This window comes from Drosophila serrata, unplaced genomic scaffold (genome assembly GCF_035046125.1).
Source record: "Drosophila serrata isolate PLE 108 unplaced genomic scaffold, ASM3504612v1 contig_273, whole genome shotgun sequence".
NCBI classification, from domain to species: Eukaryota; Metazoa; Arthropoda; class Insecta; order Diptera; family Drosophilidae; genus Drosophila; species Drosophila serrata.
In genome coordinates, this window is record NW_028257171.1 from 959,098 (window position 1) to 978,602 (window position 19,505).

Genomic DNA, 19,505 nt, shown 5'->3' on the forward strand with positions numbered 1-19,505 from the left:
ATTAATTTATAATATCGGTTTTAATTTCATTAAAATCGGCCGACTATAGCCGCCATAACAACGATCGTTAAATAGTATATGCCTAGCGCTCTCTGTGTATGCTTGCTCTCCATGTCTCTCTCTGCCTATCTCTATAGATAACACCTTCCCTCTTACTCTGCTGCTTGCCTCTAGTGATAGCTCTTACTCTCCCGCGCTCTTGCTCTAACTTTCTCTGCTCTTCTCTCGCCTCGGCGACTATAAATAGAGGCACTTCAGGCGCGCGCGCTTCAGTCGGTCCTAGGGGTACCTAGTGTTTACATCTCCAGTGATAGTGATTGTGATTACTCATCGAACTCAAAAACATTACGTGGCCAATGGATTACATCTGGATGATCAAGAAGAAGCTTACTACGATGATGATGATGCTATTTGATGCCACCGGAAATGCAACTCTATGCAGGTATGAAAACCGTGTGCCCTCTACTCCGGTAAGTCTTAAGCATGACAATTATATTATTATGACAATTATATTATTATGTATATATATGTTATAAGAGGGATCAGGCCCAGATCTGTGTGAATTATGTTAACTTGTGAAGGAGTCATTTCCGATCCCATGAATTATATATATTCTTGATCAGCATAAACAGCAGAATCAATCTAGCCATGTCCGAAAGAAATTCTACGTAATATTGAACTGAATTTCCCAAAGTTCCACTCGATCATGGATCCAATGGATAACTCCAAGTGTATTACACACTTCGGCTTCTGGAACTTAGCTTCCTTTTTTCCTAGTTTTCCTCGTTTTTTCGTGCACTATCTCTAACCGCAACTGCTGCAAAGAGCATGACAGATGTGGACGTGTATGAGGATGAGTATATGGATGTGGCTGCAAATCTGGATATGGGTACGAATGGAGGAACAGCAGGAGGAGAAGCTGGTGGATTCAGAAACCTCTAGCACTTAACGCGAAATTTTTTGATGATTTTTTAAGCAACTTGTCGTTGGCTTGGAAATGCCATTACCGACATGCATCATGCATATGGATGACTTTGCTTGTTTTCCCTGGCTTTTCCTTTTGCCGGAGCTTTGGTTTAGCCAGGAGGAAGACTGGGTCTGGGCTGAATAATGGATTCTTGGGGTAGCCAGAATTTAAGATGAGCCCCGGAATAACCATCTTTAACCAGTTGGCTAGGATAGGATACCAATTTGCATGTTAACCACTGCTGCGAAGCTGCGAAATGTTTTCATAAATGCTGATGGGATCCCCAGCAGCTGCGAAAATATTAAGTGTGTTTAACTTTTACGCGGAAATTCTATTAAAAAAAATGTCATAACAAAAGTTTACGTAAAAAAATGAGGGGGGGAAAACACAGCTTCACAGCAATTATCTCTGTGTAAGCAAAGGATAGTTTTAATGTTTGAGCTGCCAAGAGCTTAAATCAAAACAAAGTTGGGCAATTATTAAAACAAAAAATTTAATTTTTCAGGAGTTTAATTAATGTATAAAATGTTAAACAACATTTTTAAATGGGTATAGAAATTTGTAGATATACATATAAAATAGTTCATTCTTGAATTTAATCAGACTTTTAGGATGCCAAAACTATATCATTTCATTATAAATTTTGTATTTTATATACTGTTATCCTATTTGTATTTATATCTCTTAGAAATTTATTTTAAATGTTATCGGAAATCTCCTTAGTTCCACTTTGCAAACAAGTTAACCTTCTATTAAAAGCAAATACTAAGAAATTATAATCTTGATCTCTGCCCAAAACTTTCTCTTCCTGTCACCGCCGCCTCATATTTTATTAATCAATTCAATTTTGTTGCCGAAAATTATGAAAATTTTCCCAGATGCTGCCCCAAGTGGATAATGACAGCCAGAAGACGACGACGACAACGATAGCAAAGGAAGAAGTGTCAAAAGTTAAAACAACACTTTTATTGACTTTTGTCGAGGGGGACTAATCGTCCCACGTCATCACTCCAAGGAGAAGATACTTGTAAATTAATGAAAAAAGTTGTTCTTGGTTGCGGGTTGTCCAAGCCAAAGTCTGGTATATTTTAATATTTATTTATATTTCTTAAGAGAGACAGGTCCTGGAGGTCGAATTAAAAAATTTCTGGGCTACACTTATTTTCGCTGGCAAATGAGTTTACGAGCGTGTCGTGTCCTTGTTGCTTTTGTTTATGCTGCATATTAAATAAATTTTGACATCAGGCTACGACAACTCCTCCGGCGCCTTCTGGCTTTCGTCGGCATCGTCTTTGGAGTGTGTGTGTTGTTTTTTTTTTTGGGCAACTTTGCTTGTTGACAATAAAATAACATTTTGCACTCACTTAGCCCAGCTGGGCTTCTCCTTGCTGCTCGAGAGTTTTAATGAAAAAACTTTCCACCAAACGATTCGCACCCATATTATTTCTCATATTTTACTACAGAAATTGGCATGCAATGGGGTTTTCTTTTCTGTATTTATACGCATTTATATATAGATGTTTCAGCGAGCTTCATTAAAATGTACACTTGATCACATCGCTTGTGCAAACTTTTCCCGGCGCTGCGTGCAAGGATGTGGCATAACAATATTACGCATACGCAGCGTGGTCCCAACTTGAAGAGGCCTGGGAGGAAGCTGTTTGCTTCGATGAAGGAGTTGGTAGGAGGTGGAAAGGGAGTTGATTGTCAGCTACGCTGTGGGCACTGCAAATCAATCAATAAAACGACAGGCCAAGTCAATCGCAAGGAATTCCATTGGCACACCCAATCAAACCCATATTCCTTTTGGTGAAAAGGCACTGAGGAAAAAGGGGATTTACTTTTAGATTTAAGAAGGAGTTATAAAGATTTTAATTAAAAGGATTAATATGAATTAAAATGAGCTTATTATATTATAGAACGACCTATTTAAACAAGTATTAATGAACTGATATGCTGTAAACCTGCTGCTGCTCTTAAGTCGCTTATAACTTTATACAAATATATGATATTGATTTATTATTTATGCAATTTACATTCACATAAACCCATGAAATTCATACACAATATTGAGAATCTAGCCTGAAGTCAAACGAGGTCAAATGTTCTGCCATTAATTAACTGCCAACTGACTGGCAAGTTGAGTTTAAATACAATAATTGTTATTTGATCACCTTTATGGCTCTCTATCTCGCTTACTCTCTCTCTCCCCGTCTCTTTCCATTTGATTTCCCTGGCATTTTCTCAGAGTGTGTGTGAAAATTTGAAATGCTATGCGCAATATTGAAGCAGCTGCTCATACTTTAGCTAACATTCCAATTGAGAGTCAAACGGACAGTTGGCGCTGACTGACAATCGATTATTTGCCGAGTGCGAAATAAAACATCAGATGAAATAGAACGGACTGGAATGGAATAAAAATATATATACCGGCAGAGTACCAGTACCATTATATATAGAAGATATATATATATAGAAGGAATATGCTTTTATGCAGCCTGACTGCCGGCATCTCGGATTCCTTCAGTCGAACGAATGGCAATTTAATTTCAATTTCTTCGTTGCCTGGCTCCCCGCTTTTCACATTATTTATGGTGCAATAAAAAAATATGTAGATATATATGTATATAGAGAGAGTAGTGGCAAAAACTTTACATTAGCATAGCAACAATATTTGCCAAGTCTCTTTTGTCCCTGCCACACAATTTTGTTGCGAAATTTCATTATGAACGGATGTCGCTTAAGTGCACATTGAATTCAATTAGAAGCCAAACTGCACACACACACACTCTCTGTTGGTGTGTAGATGAGCTTGACATATATACAAATTTCAAACCTGCCAATTGAAAATTGAATTATAAAATATTTCCCACACATGCACAGTGGCATATTCGATGTCCTTTTGAGACGCCTAACGCAGGACTCTGAAGTCTAGGCAAAACCACAAGCCAGATGTTGTCCGGCTTTGATTGGAATGCTCTACATTACGTAGTCTACTGTCCAGCGCTCTAAATAAAAGTATTTTCCCAAGAATTTCGATTAGAAATTGCCGTCGGGGAGAGCATCCTTAAAAAAGTTAAGTCAAAGTTATGTAATTTAAAGTTAGAATTTGAATGTTGACCACAGAATGTAGAGTCAAGTATTGTCCTTATTTTAATTTCAAAGTTTTTAAATGGCAGGAAAGAAATCATAAAAGTGAACACACTCGAAGGAAATATATAATGTGGAGTTATTATGGGAATTTAAGGATTTGTATAAGTATTTTAATTAAATATTTCTCAGAGGTTTTTGAGGTTCTCAAGTAAAACAGCTTGCTGAATTTCTATTACAAGATCTTTAGATGTTTTAATCATAAAGTATCTTAGTGATTTATTTATTTATTTTATAATTATCAGTCCACATGAAGTGTTTTTTAACTATACAAGCTTTTTTTACTTCCAATTTCTTTATAAAAATAAATACCCTTTCCTGGTTTCCACCACTAACCATCTCTTACCCAAAAAAGTGTTTTGCTGAAAGATGTATAGCCCATTGGCCTGGCCCATCCGTTTCTGTGATTCCCCCGAGTCATCTCCATTTAATGTGTCTACATAACAGCGTTCACCGGCTTCTGTCTGCCTGAATGTTGCCCAGTTCTTTTCCGCCTCTAAATTTTGTTGGCCAACAGAGAAGGCAGACCAAAAGATGCTTGGGCGAGGCGAGTGTTTCCTGCATCCTGTCGCTTCCTGTGTGCCTGGAACTGCAACACACCCAAGCTCCAAGTTGCTGCTGCTGCTACTGCTGCTGTGGTGGCCATTATTTCCTGTATTTAATTGCACTACTCTCGGCTGCGGTTTTCTGCTACATTTGTTGCAGCCTGCAGCCGACCGAGGACTATAATGTACTTTGGCTAACCATCCGGGCAGTGCCTTTGCCTTTGCCCTCGCCCAGTTGGGTTTCCTTTCTACTCCTTTTTTTCTCTTCCTTTTTTTGGCTTGATTGTCGCTTGCCAGGTTCCTTCCTTGTGACGTATTTGTTGGTCACTTTTTCCAGAGAGCGGCAATCACACGGAACAAAAGTGGAAACCTAAATTATAAACCACTTAAATGGCAAGTAAAACTCTTTTTGAAAAGGGGTTTTAAATTATATACTGTAGTATTTATTTAAGCATGAAAAATGTAGGTAAACTATATAAAAAATAAGAGGTACAAGTTTTGGGAACCCTTATATACCTAAAATATAATACCTTAGCTTTTGATTTTATTTGCAATAGATTCCCCTGACTCTTTAGCAATAAATCTTATATTTTTTCCATGTGCAATGCCCAATGATTTATACTTTAATAAGCGTGTTCGAGACATGCAGAGAAATTAGATGTGACCACACAATCTCCGGCTGCTTCAGGTCCTTCTAGTCCTGCTGATGCTTCGCTTCCCTTCGTCCTTACTGACATTTTTCTTTGACGCTCTCACAAAAGGAATTTGCGCAATTTATGAGTGGCAGGGCGGCAGTAGGAAGAAATACCAAAGCAGCATCCAAGAAATTAATAAGGAACTCGGCACAGATCGAAAGAGGCAAAGCAACTAAAAAAAAAGTTATGGCTTCTTGAAAGTATTCGAGGTATTCGGGCCATTAAGGCAAAACGGCAGCGAAAGGTGACAAAAATGCAGGGCACAGGCAACCTCAACTGGTTAAAGGATATGCCAGGACGAGCTTCCATAATTTCACAATGATTTTAAAATCAAAAATATATATTTTCATTTATAATTATGTAATGTCCCCCATTAAAACAACTTTTACTTGTGTTTTAATTTTACTGAGGGATTACTTTTGCTGTTATTGTGCATCGGCAATAAAGCTTTTATCCTTCTTACATTCCATTTTATAAGAGGATTATGGTAAACTTTAAAAGCTGCAATCACCTGAAGGACACTTAAATGTAAGATTAACATAAAGCAGATCATTTAAAATAAGAGGTCAGACAGTCAAAAATATTTGTAATAAGAAGCATACATAGATACATAGAAAGCCGAAAAATATTAATGATTTTAATCTTTTATAAAGAGCTTACCCCATTTAAAACAAGTTACTTTCAATTATTTTAAGGTTTTATTTCAAAACAAGTCGTGCGTTAGGAAGAATAAATACCAAATGAGTGAAGCTCATAAGGAAATATTTCTGTCAGTGTTCACAAGCCATTGATTTACTTCTTCAGCAGCAGAGGAGCAGCAGCGGTGGCCACATACGGCGAGCTGTAGGCCAGAGGAGAGGTGTAGGCGGCGGCATAAGGAGCGGCAAAGCGGGCCACGGGAGCGGTATAAGCGGCGGTCAGGGGAGCGGTATATGCGGCGGTCAGGGGAGCGGTATAAGCGGCAGCAACGGGAGCTGTGTAGGCGGCGGTAGCAATGGGAGCGGTATAGGCGGCGGCGGTATAGGCAGCAGGGAAGGCGGCGCTATGAGCAACGGTATTAGCGGTGTAGCTGGAGGCATAGGGAGCCACATAGGCGGCACTTCCAACCACAGCTGGAGCGGTATAAGCCAGAGGAGCCACAATACCAGGCTTGGCAGCAGCCACAGCCACAACAGCGAAGAAGCAGACGGCGAACTAAGATAAGAGATAACTCCTGGTTAATTATCTTTTTCTTTAAATATTAAAAACCCTTAAATACTTACGTATTTCATGTTGATTTTGGTTTGATTTTTTTGTGTTGGTTAGCTTGTGACTACTTGGAGCTGTGAGCTTGATTTGATATCGAATTGACCAAGCGGCGCAGCTTATATACTGCCAAGTTGGACATCGGGCGAAGGTTCCACTTACTCATGCAGCTGACATCGCTGGCAGCTCAAAGTCTTTTGACTCAGTTCCAGTTTGGTGGCCCAATCCGTAGCCATCCACACACGCACTCGGAGCACGTGCCAAGCTGAATTCGCAAAGGGCATTGCCGGGTTTCCTAGGTACTACCAAGTAAGTTAATATTTAAACTAAATGTTATGAACATTGTGTCATTTGAAGGTCTCACATCTATAGCATTTTACATCATTCTCCCAAAAAAAGCTTACCAAAAACTTCCTAATATATTTGATATAAAATTTCCTAGAATTTTCTAAAAAATAGAAAACAAAGATGTGCGATATAAGTGAGTATGCCCTGGATCGCCAGTTTGCCACCCAAGTGCGGGCTTTAGGTGAGGTCTACGAGGAGAACATCAGTTGCCAGGACTTTGATCTTAGCCAGCACTGGCTGCAGGTCTTCCAGGAGGCCAAAACAAAAGCCAAGTGTGCCAGAAATGGGCTTATGTTGCTCCTGATCAGCCAATTAAGGGAGATGGGTCGTCTGGGTAAGCCCTTTGTGGACCTTAAGAACATGTGCCGGCCACTGGACGATGTGTTGAATGAGTACGATGGCAAGATGGATGGAGAACTGGAGTTTGATGCTTTGGAGGTGGATACAAATGCCTCCACCTCTGGTAGTGTCAGTAGTCGCAGCTACCTTAAGCTGGAGAAGGATCTCACCAAGAAACCTCAGGCCGGAAATCAGGAAAAAATATGGCAGGCCACCATTCGGGCCATTGATAGCCTAAAGGATTGGACAGAGGGTAACCAGAAGATTGATTTCCTGGCCACTTGCTTTGAGCCATTCCTTGAAAATGAACCATTCATAAGCAGCCAGATTCACGAGCTGGATCGTCGCCTGGAGGCCATGCTGGATGACGTGGTCAAGCAGGCCACCGAGCGAAGCTACAAAAATATGAGAATCATGTACTCTTGTGTCTTTCAGCATCAGAAGAATTGCTGCAAGGTTAGGCTTAAGGAATTGGAAAAGTCGGAAAAGTTGCTGAAGGAGGAGAAACAGAAACTACGTCTCTATGCCGAAGATCTGAAGCGCCGCGAGGATCAGCTTCGGCATCACGAAGCCATTGCCGTGCAGGTTGTCAAGTGTCCTGATCCTGAAAAGCTCCTCCTCCTCAGCCCAAGGACTCCAGGCTGTGAGCGTTGCCAGAAGAATCGCACTGGCCGTTATCGCAGGCGTTCTTCCAAATCTCGATGTGTCCAGGAGCAGGGGAAATTATCCGATGAACCAAGCGATCTCCCCGATGGAAAGCTACTTTAATCCAGCTTTGTTTTATATATATATATTTTTTCCCCCTATTTTCTTGTTCGAATCAATAAATCGTTGAGTTGTTTTCAAAACTTCCGCCTCTCTAAGTTTTCAGAGCAAACGCCCGCCCGCCTCTCTTCCCTGTCAACTGCAAAACTTTTAATGTAGTTTTAATTTTCTCTTAATCACGGAGGGAACTTGGCTGTAGTCCTGGCAAGTCTGCACAAAAATCTACGCACTTACACGGGGCGAAAAAGCATACCTGAAGGATTTCTTTCATATCCTTAAAGGCAAAGTAAAATGACACATGTCCTGGCTGGCAAACAGAAGGTCTTAAGAATATCTTATCTTTCATGGGAGGCTATCATCTCATCTCAATAATATCTGATTTAAAATCAATTCTTTTCATCAGTGTATTGGCCATTTCTTATCCTTCGAAAGTAGAGAAAATAAACGGAATCCAGCAACAACAAAGTAAGAGAAGGAGCAGCAACAGCTTTGTTCGTAATTAGTTTTTAAGCGCTTCGACAGGGAGTGTGTATGAGGGAAGGATATAGCCTAAGTGGGGCCCAAGGATGCAGGGAGTGTGAGTGTAGGGTGTGCGTGTGTGTGTGGGTTTGGTTATGACAACATGCAGTTAAGCACTTCTTAACGATGGCTGACTGCCGATAATGGGCTCTGGAAAAATAACTGCAATTGATTTCTTGGCAGGCAAACATAAATTTTAAAAGCAGAAAATATAAATGCATTTTCCACAAATGCATTCATTAGTCTTAAGACCATGTTCGCTATTTTTAATTGAAATTATTGGCAGTATAGGGAAAGGTTATTAAAAGAATTGTCCTTTTAAAATGATGAATTAAGGGACACTTTGAGTAGTCTAATTAGAAGATTGTCTGCTTCTTTTACATATGGGTAAAGCAATAAGTATTTTCTAGTTTTAGGATCTTCTATTTCTTCTAAGCTTCTAAAACTATACAAAAGTATAATAAATAAATATCATGAAAACCATTAAGATTCCTAGACCCATTACTCGAAACGGAATATTCCATGTTTAAACCCCTTAAAATCCCTTTAGGAACTAAATATTTAACATAATTTCTTGCCACTATATCACAACTCATAAAGCTACCATTATTTCTCGCTCCAAAAGCCGTATAAATATCCCAAAAATTTGATAAAGCCAACATTTCTCGCCATATGCACGCATAAGTAGTTATACACTTACATTTCTTTCATATACATTTTGCCGCATCCCCGAAACCATTCATTTTCCCAAGTAAAAGTCAAGAAAAAGTTACCAGGCAGTTGCGAAAAAGTTGTCAAAGAAAATGCAGTCCCCTTGGCCTAGGCTTTTCCCCCCCAAAAAAAAAAAAAAACTTTTCCATCCAAGCCAGTCCATCTTTCCCGGCGCACTGCAAGCCCTGACAATAGCTCAAAATATGTGGAGCTGTCGAAGCAGACGGAAGAAGGAGAAAGCTCCCCAAGAGCTGGTACAAAAAATACCTACCAGTAAAGTTTTCCCTTGGCTTTAATGATGCGTGCAGACAGTCCCAGGATAGTAGCCCCAAGAATGACGAAGAATTCGAGGAAGTGACGGAAGCCCGGCACTTACATTATTGGCATAAAATTAATGACAAATTTCGTGGACTTACGCCGATGCATTGTTTCCGGTTAGCAGACATTTTTCCGGTGGGCAACGAGGAAAAGCGAACTTGATGCAGACAATTAAGGCCAGCAGAAACTAAGGGGGATATTTGCGTAAAGCCAAGGCAAGGCAAAGCAATAGCATCTGCGACCGCTGCCGGCAAAAGTTGCATTTTTGCGGCACTCCAGCGACTCCGGCATAACCATTACGGCACACGGAATTGCCCCATGGAGTCGCAGGAGTGCAATGCCGGTTGCCGCTAGCGGTAGTGGTGGTGTTTATCACATGCAGCCAACATCTCCGACGCCGCTTAATGGTTTCCTGCTGCCGGGCGTGGCATAACACTTCGGGGACTCCTATTCCGGACACGGAATATGACCCAGCTGGGGGCCACTACCATTCCTTAATAAGTTACATCCATGTTGATTACGTTGTCCTGGTTTTTATTTACACTTGGTTAGTCGTCTCTCCGGGCAGCTTTTTGCCGGCAAAATGCCGCTTGGCAAAAGTTTCGCCCACTATCAGCGGAAAGACCAGACTGGCCTCGGCATACACTTTTACGGGCGTGGCATCCTTGCGGATCTTGCCCCAGGAAATGGCCTCATCCGGTCGGGCGCCACTATCACTGCCATCGAACTCCGAAGCGGTGTTGATGAACACCGAGAAGTCAGCTCCATTTCGCATTAGATTTGCGTTGCAGATGTGATGCTTGATGACTCCGCCGCCTACGATGATCATCCCACTGTTTACGGCCTTAACGGCCATGGTGTTTAGCCTTCGGAGATCGGATAGGATATCAACTACAAGACCTGGCTGTCGGAAGGAGTGGAAGTACATCATATCGCCCAGGCTGCCGTCCGTCAGTGCGGGACAGAAGACGGGTATCTGATTCTTGGCCGCCCAGTAATAAATGGAGCTGGGATCGCCAATCCGTTCGCCCAAACGATGAATAATTCTCGAGGGTGACCAAACTGTGCCCTTGCTCTTCTGTTCCGCCAGCATCTCGTCCAGCAGTGGCATCAGCCAATCCTCGAACTTGCAGTAGTTGTCGTTGGGCACTAGGAGGTTACCAATCCGATTGATTCCCTTTTCACGTAGATCCCTGCCGTTCAGTTCAAAGGAGCCCATGAATGTTGGTGCAAGGCACTTGATAAAGTCTTCCTCTACTCCGCCGGCCGTGGTCACAATGCAGTCAATCATCCGATGCTCGACCAGAAAACGAATGGTCTCCCTCATCCCAGACGACACCAGATTTGAGGTATAGCCCAGGAATATGGTGCACTTGCTGCGGCGCCGAATGAAGTCATCTGTCTCATGGCGGTCCTCCTGCTCCTCCTCCAGTGGCTGGGCCCTGCAATCCAGCTACCAGCGTTAGGTTAGGGGGTTGATTGGTGTCCCTACGGATGGACTCACCATTCTGTTGATTTCCCGCATGGCCAGGCCGAGATTCGTCGCCTGGAAGCCGGTGTTCACATACGACTCGAACAGCTTGCTGTAATTAACGCCTTCGTTAAAGTCATAGCCCTGGACTTGCGGCGTGTCCTCCGCCAGGCGTTCGCTGGGCCTTAGCACTGCATCCTTGGCTACCGCAGGCTCCGAAGACATGTTTTTATAGTTTTTTAAATCAAAATAAATAACGCGGAAGAACTACACATGTGCTGGTGCTCGCAGCCCTGGTTTCCATTAATGTTGGCAATTAGGAGGGCGCGAAAATAGCTAAATTTTGAGGAAAAATAGCCAATTTGTTTAATTAATAATTGTTTTTAGTCATTTTAAATTAGTTCACAATTAGGAACACTTAATTAGTTAAATAATTTGTTTTTGTAGTGGTTCAGAGTAGGCTTTACTAATTTTCAAACAAAAAACAAAGGAAATAATAAATAACTAGCACACGTTCGCTCTTGACCTTCACAAGCTGAAGATTTGGCTTTAAAATAGCTAACTCGTCCTCCAAAGCCTGTTATCGAACATCGATTACTCACACCCATCGCTTGGCAACTGTCATCACTAGATCCAACAAGAAACAAGGAGGAACGATATAAAGAAAGCACTCGAAGCAAAGCCAATTTTCCATTAAAACTTTTGTTTACGGTAGGCCGAGCTTCTCCCGTTCGCACTGATATTTACCCGCACATTCCCCCGATTAGCAGGAGTAGCAGCAGCCAGCATACCGAGTGCGAGAGATCTCATCCGCGCGCAGCAGGAACGAAAGCCAGCGAGACGAGGACGCCACAGCCAAGATGATTAAACTCTTTACGCTGAAGCAGCAGAAGAAGGATGGCGAACAGAAGGGAAGCGGCGGGCAGCAGAAGAAGGCCTCGGCTGCCCAGCTGCGCATACAGAAAGGTGCTCCCGTGCCCCATATCCTCTTCCATGGTCATTTCACCCATAATTTTCATTATTTGTCTTCCCACAGATATTAGCGAACTGAACCTGCCAAAAACTTGCGCCACAGACTTCCCTGATCCCGATGACTTGCTCAATTTCAAGCTTATCATCTCGCCCGACGAGGGCTTCTACAGAGATGGCCGCTTCGTGTTCAATTTCCGCGTCGGCTCGAACTATCCGCACGAGCCGCCCAAGGTGAAGTGCGCAACGCAGGTGTACCATCCCAACATTGATCTGGAGGGCAACGTATGCCTGAACATATTGCGCGAGGACTGGAATCCAGTGCTGACCATTAACTCCATTGTCTATGGCCTACAGTTTCTCTTTTTGGTATGTATTTCTTAGTGGACATGCTGTAACCCTAATATTCAACCTACTTGTTTTGTACTTGAAGGAACCCAATCCGGAGGATCCGCTTAACAAGGAGGCCGCCGATGTCCTGCAGACCAATCGCCGCCAGTTCGAGTATAATGTGAAGAAGGCTATGCGGGGCGGCTACGTGGGCGAGACCTACTTCGAGTGCTGCCTGCTCAAGTGATATAGGGAATCCCAAGGTCTCTTACTTTAAGCCTGCCCCCACTCCCAGCCCCCAACCCGAAACCGGAGAAGACGAACGAGCGGCGACCACAAATTATTGTAATAAACGAAAAGCAAAAATCACAGCGCGTGCGAAGCAGAAAGAAGCCGGAGTCGAGTCAAAAATGTCTAGTTTTTAATACAATTTCATTTAGCAATTTCGCCCGCCCCGTCTCTTAATCTTAATTATCGGCACATCCCTCCTGCTTGATCCCTCACAGGTGGATGCTGTGCCTGGCCATCTGCATGTTCCGCCACAGGCACAGATCGGCGACGGCCGCTTGCCTTCCGCCCGGCACTCTCAGATCGTAGAGCCGGCTGATGAGGCCCACACGTATATCGTCGGTGACCAGAACCTTGAGCAGCTGTTGCACAAGATTGGAGGGCAGGAGCCGCAGCACAGGGGCAACTCGCTCACCGCCGCACTCCACAAGCAGCGAAATGAACTGGTAAACGAAAACGGCCTTGGGTGACAGCTCATCGCCGCTAACGAACTGCACAAATACCCCGAAAATGTGCTGAACGCTTGTCTGCAGAGACTCCCTAAGCGTAAGCGGTGTGGCCCGCACCTCGCCAGTGAAAGCGGCGGTGGTTCCTAGTTGAGTTCCTCCCAGACCTGCGCTCCCGCCTGTGGCTGCCGTGTCCGTAAAATCGCTGGAATTGTCGCTGCCCTCGCCAATTACTTTTCGCACCTTGGCCGCATTGTTGGCCAGTTCCTCTTCATCGTGGGACCGCGTACGTTTCTTCATGGCTGTCAATGCCGAAGAGGAGTTGGCGTTGCGTGATTCCAGGCAGGATATAATGCAGTAGACGCAGAGGCGGGCCAGCACCAGGGATTGAGGCTCATTGATGTCCTCGCTGGAAGAGGATTTTAAAAAGTTGAAGAAGCTTTGCGTTTGCCTTTTATTCAAGGATACTTACCCCTGTCTTCGGAGCATTAAAGGAGCCACTACACTTTGCAGCAAAGCCTCTGTGGTCTTCTCGATATCCAGGTGCATCACGGCAAAGACCACATCCATGGTGCGTGACATATCCCGCGTGTACTTGCAGGCCAATAGCTGCTCTACCAGCTGCGTGGCCAGCCACGCCGCTCCGCCAGCCAAAAGCAGGGATTCTAACGTCTGGGCCGCGCGAACTGGCAGGTGTCCGGCCTCCACCACCGTGCGCCACACCTCGCGGAACTGTTCGACCAGCGGGGAGTGTGAAATCAGGCGAGATTTAGCGCTGGATGCGGGATGGACGTCGTGCTGCATTTTCCGAATAATCTGATAGGATAGTGCTAGTCGCTCCTTGGCATTCTCCTGGCTGGACAGCTCCTCGTTGGTTAGCGGCGCCAGGAACTGCTGGATCATGTTGAGAGGCTTCAGTAGCTCCGTTTCCTTCACTAAGTACATGTAGGCGCAGAGGAAGCTGGTGGCGCACACGGAGAAACTAAACAGCCGCCTCTTAATATTATCCAAAATACTTTTGACATCTGCCGAGGAGAGCGTCTCCTGTTCCCAGGCAATGAGTACATGGTGAAGCACTCCGGGCAGATTCAGGCATGTGTCCTGCCAACTCAGGTTGCTGGGTTTCAGCTGGGCCGCTTCCGGTTTGCTTAGGCTAAGGAGAAGCTCATCGACGATGCTGTCATCGCAGAGAGCCAGTATCTGGCGGGGATTCTTTAATTTGTTGCGTTCCACCATGCATTCGCGCACCCACTTCTCGAAGAAGGAGTCGCCGCGCTCAGAGAGGACCACCTGAAAATAATCAGTTTATGAGGAAATCATGAAGCTTTAAGGGGCTTGTATATTACCTCTGATCCGTAGGTCTGGACAATACTGGTCAACATCAGAAAGGACACGTCGAATAGAGTGGACCGGATGACGCACAGCTTGCCCAGCTCACCGGGCACTGGCTTAGAGTTCTCATTGCACTGAATTAGGCGAGAAACAAAGGTCTTGAGCCGCCCCTCGACGGTGGCCACCGAAAGAATTAGCTCGAAACTGTTGCCCACCGGTACCTGGCAGAGCACGTTCACCATATCCTGCACCTTGTTGGTGCACAGGGTTTTCAGGACCCCGGAAAGGGGCACCTCTGCACGCTTAATGAAGTTAATGTTGGAGGGTGTCTGCTGGACATTGTCACACTTTTTGAGGAGCTGCGAGGCGTCTTCCCTCTGGCTGGCGAACTTCTTGACGTGTACGTCATTGACCAACTGCTGTTTGGTCCAATCGTTTAGCAGGAACTCGATCATGTTGCACGAGCACTTGGTGTCCATAAAGTCTAGCAGCAGGTTATCCTCAATTAGCAGCTCCAAGGCCTCTACCAGCTCGGGTATGTAATCCGCTGGCGGTGGCTGTTCTCCGGGCATACGCTGTAGGGCGTGCAGCTGCTTGATGATGTGCGGCATCTTAAAGAACATGAAGGCACCCCACACGGTATCCGGACTCGTGTCAGCCACGTTGCTCAACGTTAGAAATCCCGCACGGATGATCTCGTAAAAAAGCCTTGTGTTGGAGTAGCGCTTCAATCGTTGCAGCATCTGTAACTCAGCCACATAGTAGCTGGTATCCTTGCAGGGATTCAAGAGCACCTCGACCGCCAGTAGAGGTTGTACACAACAAGAGGTCTTCTCCAGCGTCGGCGGTGGATTCAGTGTCTGCATGTCTAAGTGTTTGGCCTCGATATATGCCAACTGCTGTAGCTGCTGCTCGACGGCAGGTGCATTCAGTGTGAAGTTGGAGTTGGTGAGCGATCCCTTGACGCTGGCATACTTGTCCCTTATTCGACCGCGTACCTCGAGCTCCTCGTGGCAGCCTACATATAGCATAGAGAGCAGAAACTGTTGCTGGCTGAGGCGATCGATGACCAGACAGATCTGGTCCAGCATGTATGACTGCTCGGCACTGATTTCCCCATAGAGCTCGTAGTGCTGCACGGTTCGGGCAAAAATCTGTAGCAGCCAGTAGACCAGGTGAACCACAGCTCCTGGCAACACAGCCTCTTCGGATTTGATTCTGGAAATTGATAGGATTTATAACAATGAAGACACTTCTTTGGTCCTAGGGGACTCACCGACAGGTCACGCCGTCCACAATGGTGGCTAGAAACTCCAGAAGTGCGGTGATGCAATAGACCCGCTCCAGCTTGTCATATTTGGCAATGCAGCGCAGAACGGCAGCATGGGAGACGAGATGAGTGCATAGCGAATGCTTCAGGTAGTTCAAAACCAACTGTAAGGAATATGATTACTATAATTAGAGATTTCCTAAACAAAACTATAAATGTTACTCACCGGATTCGCTGTGGAGCCAATAAGTGCCTGCTGCATAAGACAGTCCGCCAGGTTGTACACATCCCCGCTGACTCCCCTCGGTAGCACCTGCAAATATAATCAAAAACAATTGGAATTGAGTTAGTTAGGTGGCTTTCAGTTTCCCGTCAAGATTTTCTACAGACATACAGCTAAAAACCAAGCCCTATATGAACTTATATATTTTTTCAAAGTTGAATTATTCATTATTTCGCGACAAGTGCCATGTTTCGATGTTTCTTAGCCAGCAGACGAAAGGCGTTGGACAATACTGTTGCTGGCTGGATGCGGCTGGCCAGTCAGTATCAATTTAAGATCCCAAAGCCTTTCTACTATCCCGATCGCCAGGCGGAGATGAAGCGACCGCACATGCGGGAATCTTTGCAGCAGAACGCGATGTCCCGGTCTGTCAAGTACCCGCACAGCCGGGGCTTGCCCAAGGACTACTACTACAAGGTGCTGGGTGTCAATAAGTACGCCACTATCCAGCAGATACGTTCGGCCTTTTATGCGCTGGCGAAGCGCTATCATCCCGACTCTGCGCACTCGGAGCAGAAGGTCAAGCACTTCCAGGAACTGTCCAACGCCTACAATATTCTCACCGACGAGACGAAGCGCCTGGAGTATGATCAGTTGGGTGGCGTCAGGGATGAGCAGGCCTTTCTCGAGCAGGCTGGCAATCCCATTGAGAACGAAGACAACAAGGGATGGTTCACTGAGCAAAGGGCCAATGATGGTAAGTAATTAGTGTAGAGCCGGTGTGCCAATGACTGGTAATCCCATCCCATTTAAGAAATCAATAGGCTGAAGCACGATTTGGATCTGTCACTTGATTTTCTGGAGGCCACGATAGGCTGCAAGAAACGGGTGGATCTGCACTACATGGCCAAATGTGATGCCTGTAAGGGGAAGTCGAAGATGATGGCTTACCGCGACGCCGGCAAGGAGCCGTGCCGCCGATGCAATGGTACAGGTAAGGAGACCATCAAGACGATGACTTCAGTGTCTGTGAGCACGTGCACCCCGTGCAATGGTAAGGGGTATACCAACCGCAACGATTGCGAGACCTGCTCTAATCGCGGCCAAGTGCTGCACAGCGTCTCAGTGCTGGTCCAAGTGCCATCGGGATCGCGGGACGGCGATGTGTTGAGCATCGCAAATCCAAACACCAAACAGCTGGTCAGGTACCGACTTAAGGTGCAGGACAGCGATTACTTCAAGCGCGATGGGAACGACATCCTCACCGAGAAGTACCTTAACATTTCGGATGCTGTCCTGGGAGGTACCTTTCACGTGCACGGCATCTACCAGAGCCTGGAACTGCGCGTCGAGCCCGGAACACAGTCGCACACACAAGTGGTGCTCAAGGGCAAGGGCGTACGATCCACGAAGGGCGTGGGAAATCACATTATTACGCTAAAGGTGCGAATACCACAAAATCTCTCCGTGAAGCAGCGCCAACTTGTCTTGGCGCTGGCCAAGATAGAGGATCCGGTATTTGAGCACGAGGCCAAAAAAATAGAGGCGACAGCCTGATCCGAACACAGGCACAACACCAGTCGGGATTTACCCACAACCCCTGTGTTTAAAATTCTCAATGTACAGGATATTTTGCGTTAAAATACATTTAGCAGACACTGAATATTGATTGGGGTCTCGCCTTTTTTATGTTGATGCCCCACTGGGAGTCCGACCAGCGCTCGCGCCACGCCACATAGATGAGCTGGAGGATCTTGTTGTTCTCCTTCATCTTGCGCCTCCCAACAGTGTTTTGCGTTGGATTATATCTCGTATTTTCGCGTTTTGTTTAAAATTTTCGCTTTCGAATGTTTTTTTTAGCACTAGTGGTGGGCGAAACCTGAAGCCGCTGTGGTGAGCTGTTTAACTATCGGTTTTCGATATTATTGAAAGTCTATTTCACCATCGATACATCGCCTATCATACGCACAACGTCGAAGATTAAAGGTGGACTAACTTACAAACATCGGTTAACATTAAAACTAATATTAATTAAATAAATAAATATATATATATATATGTATAGTTCATGATTTTTTTAGTTATTTTAGTGGGTAATCAGAATATATAAACCTAAAGAAATCTCATTTTTTATCGATGTTTACCGCTATTTTTTATTATTAAAAATAAATAAAATATATGCAAAAACTAAATAACTTAATTTAGAAAGCTTTTAAATTCCAGCTTTTATCGGGTTAATAAGTCCAATAAAATTTGTTATGTAAAATGTTGTGATTTTTAAAAATTTTATTAATTTAAACCCCTATAAAATTTTGAATATAGATATAATTTTGGTTTTTAAAATTTCTTTGTAGTTTCTATTAATAAATCAGAATATAAGTGACAAATTAGAATATATTTAGATATTTTTGAAAATCACTGGAAATTTTACATATTATGACAATATGAAAACCTGAGGCATTCGCATTCTTTGCCGATATATTTATTTGAAAATTTCTTACCTACAAATCAAAGTTTACAAGCACCATACTTGATCAAAAAGTCTATATTTTTAATGCCAGTTCAATTCTTTAAATTTGTTGTCTCAAAATATTTTAATTAAATAATTACGATTTTTTTTAAGAATCGCAATGTATACACATGAGAAGTAAGGCAATTGCTAGATCTGCGTGTTATGCCCCTAAGTAGACCTTAAACATTTTTTCCTTAGCAGAATTAAAAAAAAATGCATGCCATCTTATGTATTTGATAATCCGATACTATCGATGGAAAATACCATCACTGTCACTATGGTCCAGTGTACCATCCCTATTACTTTGGTGCAGTTTTTGTTTAGTCTTGATCGATGGTTGCGTTCAGCAGAACATGTTCACAATCAAAATAAATATGAATATTGGAAATCACTGGATTTTCCGACGTCTTTTGCCCTTAAGAAAATTTGAAGTGTTGGCGATCTAGAATTAAAGTTAACCGATATTTCTATTTGATAATATATTCTTAGGAATCAGATTAAAATCACTATAACTAATAAAAAATAAATTAATATTAATTTAGACAGCTTTTCTATGCTATTAATGTTATGTTATCTTTAATAATTGTTAATTAATAAGAATTTCAGTGACTAATCAAAATATTTATAAATTTGGGAAATCACTGGATTTTTCGGAATATTTTGCCCTTAACAAAACCTACGTTTTCGCACTTTTTATTCGATGTTTACCGATTTTTTTATTTTGTTATTATTATTGTACAAAAAATAACATAATGAATAAATTTTATTTTTGAATGCTTTTCTATGCCAGTTTTTATATGGTTAATAAGTCCGATTAAATATTTTTATATGAAATGTTGTGATTTTTTTTAATTTTTATCAAAATAGACCCTAATTATTAAAAAAAAGGATATATTATAATTTAAATTTGTTTCCCTATATTTTTCTATTAATAAATCAGGATTTTAATGTCAAATCAGAAAATATATATAATTGTTGAAAATCACTGGAAATTTTACATATGATGACAATATGAAAGCCTGAGGCATTCACATTCTTTGCCGATATTTTTATTAGAACATT

At 43.3% G+C, this 19,505-nt stretch overlaps 5 protein-coding genes and 1 pseudogene across 7 annotated transcripts; 3 read left to right on the forward strand and 3 right to left on the reverse strand.

The window, feature by feature from the left end:
* Positions 1-6,036: 6,036 nt before the first annotated feature.
* On the reverse strand, positions 6,037-6,886 carry LOC110183669 (uncharacterized; annotated as a pseudogene). Its single transcript, XR_015272118.1, has 2 exons — positions 6,765-6,886; positions 6,037-6,570 (listed from the first exon to the last, which is right to left on the reverse strand). The product of XR_015272118.1 is annotated as an uncharacterized LOC110183669 (transcript).
* LOC110183668 (uncharacterized) lies at positions 6,043-8,137 on the forward strand. Its single transcript, XM_020952002.2, has one exon. It carries the CDS (start codon positions 7,071-7,073, stop codon positions 8,055-8,057), a length of 987 nt encoding a protein of 328 aa, XP_020807661.2. The 5' UTR covers positions 6,043-7,070; the 3' UTR covers positions 8,058-8,137.
* A 1,982-nt stretch (positions 8,138-10,119) lies between these two features.
* Positions 10,120-11,443, reverse strand: Dhps (Deoxyhypusine synthase). The gene is made up of 2 exons (XM_020951949.2): positions 11,107-11,443; positions 10,120-11,055 (listed from the first exon to the last, which is right to left on the reverse strand). Exons 1-2 carry the CDS (start codon positions 11,296-11,298, stop codon positions 10,141-10,143), a joined length of 1,107 nt encoding a protein of 368 aa, XP_020807608.2. The 5' UTR covers positions 11,299-11,443; the 3' UTR covers positions 10,120-10,140.
* A 132-nt stretch (positions 11,444-11,575) lies between these two features.
* UbcE2M (NEDD8-conjugating enzyme UbcE2M) lies at positions 11,576-12,819 on the forward strand. 2 transcript variants are annotated; one of them, XM_020951950.2, is made up of 4 exons: positions 11,576-11,784; positions 11,841-12,039; positions 12,110-12,411; positions 12,476-12,819. In XM_020951950.2, exons 2-4 carry the CDS (start codon positions 11,934-11,936, stop codon positions 12,617-12,619), a joined length of 552 nt encoding a protein of 183 aa, XP_020807609.1. In that variant the 5' UTR covers positions 11,576-11,784; positions 11,841-11,933; the 3' UTR covers positions 12,620-12,819. The 2 variants fall into 2 exon arrangements, with proteins under 2 accessions (XP_020807609.1, XP_020807610.1); XM_020951951.2 differs by having other exon boundaries at positions 11,650-11,784; positions 11,844-12,039.
* MED24 (mediator complex subunit 24) lies at positions 12,772-17,842 on the reverse strand. The gene is made up of 6 exons (XM_020951947.2): positions 17,613-17,842; positions 15,935-16,021; positions 15,715-15,872; positions 14,453-15,656; positions 13,579-14,396; positions 12,772-13,515 (listed from the first exon to the last, which is right to left on the reverse strand). The coding sequence occupies exons 1-6, from the start codon at positions 17,700-17,702 to the stop codon at positions 12,873-12,875; spliced, it is 3,000 nt and encodes a 999-aa protein (XP_020807606.2). The 5' UTR covers positions 17,703-17,842; the 3' UTR covers positions 12,772-12,872.
* LOC110183630 (uncharacterized) lies at positions 16,034-17,594 on the forward strand. The gene is made up of 2 exons (XM_020951948.2): positions 16,034-16,688; positions 16,746-17,594. The coding sequence occupies exons 1-2, from the start codon at positions 16,178-16,180 to the stop codon at positions 17,486-17,488; spliced, it is 1,254 nt and encodes a 417-aa protein (XP_020807607.2). The 5' UTR covers positions 16,034-16,177; the 3' UTR covers positions 17,489-17,594.
* Positions 17,843-19,505: the final 1,663 nt, after the last annotated feature.

Coding starts and splice junctions, on each gene's coding strand:
- MED24 (XM_020951947.2), bottom strand. CDS start 17,702: ATGAAGGAGAACAACAAGATCCTCCAGCTCATCTATGTGGCGTGGCGC. Junction 15,657..15,714: donor GTGGACGGCGTGACCTGTCG/GTGAGTCCCCTA, acceptor ATCAATTTCCAG/AATCAAATCCGAAGAGGCTG. Junction 14,397..14,452: donor TCCAGACCTACGGATCAGAG/GTAATATACAAG, acceptor GATTATTTTCAG/GTGGTCCTCTCTGAGCGCGG.
- UbcE2M (XM_020951950.2), top strand. CDS start 11,934: ATGATTAAACTCTTTACGCTGAAGCAGCAGAAGAAGGATGGCGAACAG. Junction 12,040..12,109: donor CCAGCTGCGCATACAGAAAG/GTGCTCCCGTGC, acceptor GTCTTCCCACAG/ATATTAGCGAACTGAACCTG. Junction 12,412..12,475: donor GCCTACAGTTTCTCTTTTTG/GTATGTATTTCT, acceptor TTGTACTTGAAG/GAACCCAATCCGGAGGATCC.
- Dhps (XM_020951949.2), bottom strand. CDS start 11,298: ATGTCTTCGGAGCCTGCGGTAGCCAAGGATGCAGTGCTAAGGCCCAGC. Junction 11,056..11,106: donor TGCGGGAAATCAACAGAATG/GTGAGTCCATCC, acceptor TAACGCTGGTAG/CTGGATTGCAGGGCCCAGCC.
- LOC110183668 (XM_020952002.2), top strand. CDS start 7,071: ATGTGCGATATAAGTGAGTATGCCCTGGATCGCCAGTTTGCCACCCAA.
- LOC110183630 (XM_020951948.2), top strand. CDS start 16,178: ATGTTTCGATGTTTCTTAGCCAGCAGACGAAAGGCGTTGGACAATACT. Junction 16,689..16,745: donor TGAGCAAAGGGCCAATGATG/GTAAGTAATTAG, acceptor ATCCCATTTAAG/AAATCAATAGGCTGAAGCAC.